Here is a 6616-nt window from a genome sequence, read left to right on the forward strand (position 1 = left end):
GGGTCAGGGATGCCTTCAGGGAAGAACTCCAACCTCACAAAGGATAGCAAGGAGTAGACCTGACACTACTACACAGATATAGAAAGTAGAGTGAGACTTAATAGGTTAGAAGTTTTTTTACAACACAGCCAAAAGCATGAGAATCAGGATAGTTTTGCTAGCCTCCCTGCTCCAAGTCCCACAGGGCAATGCAATGGGCTCAGACGGATGCTACCCACACAGTGAGTCACACCACAGCTGGGGAGCAGGATCAAGGACTCATGATTTTCTTCCCCTGGGAAGCAAGCAGCAAAACGGTAGTCACACTGGTCACCTTGCCCTATAGGAACAGCTCAGCATCAAGAGACAGATAAGCCTCTAAAGGCCCTCACCAAGAATGGACAGAGAAACTCAGAACCCATGGTGAACTGCTTCTCCTGACAGACATGTTTGCTTTGCCAAAATGTTCTTTGAACTACACCTCATAGTCTAAGACTTCGCCTACCCACCTTTCTTCCCTCTCTCCCCCACAGGGTTGACCTACATCTGGTCTGTCCGGCAGCCCTCCTTGACCACTCATGTCTGATCCCATTTTGGCATCTGCTTTTCAGAGAATCCAAACCACCACAAATGGTGCCAATGGTCGTTCAAGAAAACAGGCTATAAGATGGGGCTCTGAGAGTGCTGCAGTCATTGCCTGGGAGGCAAAACTGATGCTGTCCTGAGGGAGGTGTGGGGCCTGGAGAGTCCCAGGCACCAGCTGGCAGTCTGCTAGATTCCTCCGGCGGTAACCTCAGAAAACTGGGAGAGTGGCCTTACAGACAGAGTGATTCAGACTTTTGAAAAATACAGGAGAAATAACACCTACAAAGACAGAGGATATTGTTAAGTTGTACTGATGCCCTGCAGCAGGGTAATGACAAAAGGATGACTATTAATAAGTAGCTAAGCACTAAGTGTGAGAGCCAGAGGGCTTCCATGTTGCTTACAAAGAAGGGAATGGACACAGCTGAGCAACAAAGAGAGGACATGCCAGAGCTGTAGCACTCCAGGGAGATTAAATAGTTGATATTTAATACATGGCAGCTCTGTACTGCTGAAGATAGGGCCACATGACTTCATGTGGTTGGAAAATCCTGGGTCCCTGAAACATGGGATGGGAAACATCTGGCAGACACCTATGAGGGTATTGGCTCTGCACACCCTCACCCAGCCCTCAGTCTGCAGAGGGCACTACTCTTCCCTAGTAAGAGCTAGCACTTCCCCTGTGCTGGAAGATGCTGTAGAGGCTGCTCCCTCGACTAGGTAACTGATGGCCCACTCTAAGGAGCTGGCAGAGGCCCTAAACCACCAAGCAGGCAAAATGACTCCCCAGGTGTACAGGCCTTCATCAGTGGCCAGCACAACTGGCAGAATGCACACATAAGCAAAGTGGCCACAATGTCAGATGGAGGCCCAGTAGTAAGGACTCCTGCTTACCAAGGCAGGTCTAGTGGGAGTCATCTGACAGGTAACTTTGGCTCAAGGGCCCACCACTGGTCTTGCAAAAAATGTTCTTAGAACTCCACAGAAGTCTAAGAATTTTCCTATCCAACCTTCCTTTCCTACCCTCTTTTTTTCCAGAGGTTAGACCTGTATCACAGTCTTACAGCTTTCCCAGACTCCTCCAGCTCCCTCCCCACTTTCCTTAAAGGTATTTTCCCTCAAAAACTCTCTTGCAAATGTAATCTAGGACCCAAACTAACACAGGTAAACTGAGTGTGCTATTAAAGCTCTAGTTTACAGGGTTAGATAAATAATTTTAATAATTCAGCAGTGGTAATAAGGTTCTATAAACCACTTACTACCAAACTCATAAGGAACTGACCGGTAAAATAGATTCTCAGTATGAGAAAGAACTGCCAAGTAGACCAGACAGATATGCAATGGAGCTGACAAAGTGTTCCCATCATTAAGAGAAGCCATATTAACAGGAGACTAAGCCCAGGAGTGGCCTGATACATCTGGAAAATGGAGAGGGAACTGGCTAGCCAAAAAGTAGAATCAATCCAAAGGTCCATCCACTGAGAAATAAACAAAATGTGCTATATCCATACAATGGGATATTATCCAGCCATAAAACACAATGAAGTAGAGAGCCTTGGAGAAAATATGGTGGAGTAGGAAGGCAAAGCGGAAACCTCCTCACACACACACACACAAAAGAAGCAACTACAGCAAATACAACTAAACTTGAAAATGAACTGAAGACTGCAGAATAGACCACCTATACCTGGGGAAGAAAAGAAGACCACACAGAAGAGGGTAAAGTAGCAGAGCCATGATCCATCAGGACCCAAGCCCTTCCCCCATCCCAACCCACAGGCAGGAGGAGGAACCAAACAGGAAGGGGATAGGCACTCAGGAACTCCACACACCTGGCCCTGGAGATCTGCTCCAGGAACATGCATCCACATTGCACTGGGTTCTGGGTATTAGCGGGGCTGTACAGTACCAGGGACAGTTGGAACACTCTGGGAGGCTGAGACACCAGCCACTTGTGGAGGACAGGTGCACTCCATCACCACAGGACTCCTTTTTCGTAAAGCCATTACTCTAGAACAGGAAGCATAGAGGATCTATCTAATACAAAGGAAGAAATACAAGAAATCCAGACAAAATGAGGAGGCAGAGGAATATGTTCCAAACAAAACTCCAGGATAAGACACCAGACAGACGACAAAACAAAAGAGAGATCACTGATCTTCTTGATAAAGATTTCAAAGTAACACTCATAAAGATGCTCAATGACCTGCAGAAAAGAATTGATGAACTCAGGGAGAACATCAACAAAGAGATAGAAGAGCTGAAAAAGAACCACTCAAAGCAGAGGAATACAGTAACTGATATGAAAAATACAATGGAACTGGAGATGGCTGGTAATTACAGATATGCTTTGGTTATGTAACTATACTCCTATTATGTTAATGTGTGTGCGCAATTTAAGTAATAGCTTAAAACCTATTCATGCTGAAGTACTCTACAAGAAGATATGTCAAAGAAATAATCAATCTTCCCATGTTTTCTTCCGCCTGCTACTTCTATAGCTTTTCTTCTTCCTTCCTAATTACAACCCTTAAATAGAATTCGTGCCTCGTATCAAATTTACCGAGTATCATAATTCTTCCAAGTGGTAAAGATACCTCAAGACAAATGCTGGGCATAGAAGCCACAGGGCATAAATATGCAAAGAAGTAAAAAGCTAACCTTTTCAAACAATAAGGCTTCCCTCTCACTTACCAACTTCACATTTCCCTGTATGGCCCCGGAAGATGACTGGTTAGCCAGAGACAGGTAAGATTCCTCAAGGGAGGAACAACCTAAGACAGGCACAGTCGCAGGTGGGCCATCAGGTGAGAAATTGGGGATCAACAGAGGTGAGGCTTAGAACCTCACCCCCCCTGTTCTGAGAGAAATCTTCTGCATATGTGGATGTTTTATTGCCCTGGTCTAGCTTGAATTAACACATAGTCTACAGGCACACACCTGATCATCTACATTTGCTCTCTTACAACACCAAACTATGTTTTCTACCTTTATCTTGTATCTACCTACCACTTCAGCATTTTATTAAAAATAATAATAAAGAGAGAAATGTGGTATCCACATATAAATCAAGTATAAAAACCAAATGAGTATTCATATTTGAACTGACTGTTTAGAGTTCATAATGCATGAGCAAAACCGAAAGTTTCTGTGATGACTGCCCTTGTACTGTTCACCATGTAACCTATTCATTATGTAAGAATTTGTTCTACATGTAAGAACTTGTTTGTTATGCCTCAGAAGATTGGAGACTGACGAAAATTAGGCTTCGGGTGGATTAATGATTGTGCATTGAGCATTGACTCCCCTATACAGAATTTTATTGTTGTTAACAACCATTTGATCAATAAATATGAGAGATGCCCTTTCAAAAAAAAAAAGTACAGACTTCCAATGGTAAAATAAATAAGTAACCGGGATGTAATGTATAGCATAAGGAATATAGTCAAGATATTGTAACAGCTTGGTAGGGTGATAGCTGGATCCTAGAATTATGTATATAAATGTTCTACCACTGTGTTGTACACTTGAAACTAATGTAATGTAATACTGTGCGTCAACTACCCTTCAATAAAAAATAATTATTTAAAAAAAAAAAAGAAAGAAAAATACAATGGAGGGAATGAATAATACATTGCTGCAAGTAGAGGAGATAATCAATGAGATGGAAATTAACAGGGACAAAACAAAGCTGAAGAACAGAGAGAAAAAGAACCTCTAGAAACAGGATGCAAAGAGAGCTGTGTGACAACTCCAAATGAAACAATCAATATTCACATAACTGTACCAGAGGAGAAAAGAGAGACAAAGGGGTAGAAAGTCTCTTTGAAGAAATAATTGCTGAAAAGTTCCCCAATTTGAGAAAGAAATAGACATAATGAAGATGAGAGAAGAAATGAACAGAGAATAAAACAACAGAGAAAAATCAGTGTAACCAAGACCTGATTCTTTGAGAAGATAAACAAAATAACCCCCCAGCCAGACTTACCAAGAAAAAAAGAGAAAGCAAACAAATAAACAAAATCAGAAACAAAAAAGGAATAGTCACAATAGGTACCACAGAAATACAAAGAATTTTTAGAGGATTCTATGAAAAATTATATGCCAATAAATTGGACAACATAGAAGTGGACAAATTCCTAGAAAAGTACAATCTTCCAAGACTGACCCAGGAAGACACAGAAAACCTGAACAGACCAATTACCAATAACAAAATTGAACTGGTAATCGAGAAACTCCAACAAACAAAATTTCCAGGTCCAGATGGCTCCATAGGGGAATTCTACCAAACATTTAAAGAAGAGCTAATACCAATCCTTCTTAAAGTATTCCAAAAAATAGGAGGGGACAATTCCAAACTCATTCTATGAGGCCGGCATCACTCTAATACCAAAACCACACAAAGACACTACAAAAAAAAATTTTTTTAACCAATATCCCTGATGAATCATAGATGCAAAAATCCTCCACAAAATATTGGCAAACCCATAGTAATCAACACAATTTGGTACTGGCACAAGAACAGAGCCACAGACCAGTGGAAAAGAATAGAGACTCCAGACATTAACCCAAACATATATGGTCAATTAATAGACGATAAAGGAGCCATGGACATACAATGGGGAAATGGCAGTCTCTTCAACAGATGGTGCTGGCAAAACTGGACAGCTACATGTAAGAGAATGAAACTGGATCACTGTCTAACCCCATACACAAAAGTAAATTCAAAATGGAACAAAGACCTGAATTTAAGTCATGAAACCATAAAACTCTTAGAAAAAACATAGGCAAAAATCTCTTGGACATAAACTTGAGTGACTTCTTCATGAACATATCTCCCTGGGCAAGGGAAACAAAGGCAAAAATGAACAAGTGGGACTACATCAAGCTGAAAAGCTTCTGTACAGCAAAAGACACCATCAATAGAACAAAAAGGTACCCTACAGTATGGGAGAATATATTCGTAAATGACAGATTCGATAAAGGGTTGACGTCCAAAATATATAAAAAGCTCACACACCTCAACAAACAAAAAGCAAATGATCCAATTAAAAAATGGGCAGAGGAGCTGAGCAGACAGTTCTCCAAAGAAGAAATTTAGATGGCCAACAGACACATGAAAAGATGCTCCACATTGCTAGTCATCAGAGAAATGCAAATTAAAACCACAATGAGATATCACCTCACACCAGTAAGGATGGCTACCATCCAAAAGACAAATTTAACAACAAATGTTGGCGAGGTTGTAGAGAAAGGGGAACCCTCCTACACTGCTGGTGGGAATGTAAATTAGTTCAACCATTGTGGAAAGCAGTATGGAGGTTCCTCAAAATGCTCAAAATAGACATACCATTTGACCCAGGAATTCCACTCCTAGGAATTTACCCTAAGAACGCAGCACTCCACTTTGAAAAAGACAGATGCACCCCTATGTTTATCGCAGCACTATTTACAATAGCCAAGAAATGGAAGCAACCTAAGTGTTCATCAGTTAATGAATGGATAAAGAAGATGTGGTACATATACACAATGGAATATTATTCAGCCATAAGAAGAAAACAAACCCTACCATTTGCAACAACATGGCTGTAGCTAGAGGGTATTATGCTCAGTGAAATAAGGCAGGTGGAGAAAGACAAATACCAAATGATTTCACTCATATGTGGAGTATAAGAACAAAGAAAAACTGAAGGAACAAAACAGCAGCAGAATCATAGAACCCAAGAATGGACTAACAGTTACCAAAGGGAAAGGAACTGGGGAGAATGGGAGGGAAGGGAGGGATAACGGCGGGGAATAAGAAAGGGGGTATTACGATTAGCATATATAATGTTGGGGGAGAATGGGGAGGGCTGTGCAACACAGAGAAGACAAGTAGTGATTCTACAACATCTTACTACACTGATGGACAGTGACTGTAATGGGGTTTGTGGGGGGGACTTGGTGAAGAGCAGACCCTATTAAACATAATATTCTTCATGTAATTGTAGATTAATGATAACAAAATTTTAAAAAAGGAAAATAAATATTGGCAAACCAATTTCAAAAATAC

At 41.1% G+C, this 6616-nt stretch overlaps 1 protein-coding gene across 1 annotated transcript in view; it reads left to right on the plus strand.

Moving 5' to 3' along the window:
- Positions 1–744, plus strand: part of LOC118925280 (fibrous sheath-interacting protein 2-like) — a 41351-nt gene extending 40607 nt beyond the window's left edge. Inside the window, exon 8 of the mRNA XM_057496099.1 lies at positions 513–744. Coding sequence (XP_057352082.1) covers positions 513–565 — 53 coding nt within the window. The 3' untranslated portion in view covers positions 566–744. The remainder of the gene's footprint in view (positions 1–512) is intronic.
- Positions 745–6616: the final 5872 nt, after the last annotated feature.

The sequence above is a fragment of the Manis pentadactyla genome, chromosome X (genome assembly GCF_030020395.1).
Source record: "Manis pentadactyla isolate mManPen7 chromosome X, mManPen7.hap1, whole genome shotgun sequence".
In the NCBI taxonomy this organism is placed as follows: domain Eukaryota; kingdom Metazoa; phylum Chordata; class Mammalia; order Pholidota; family Manidae; genus Manis; species Manis pentadactyla.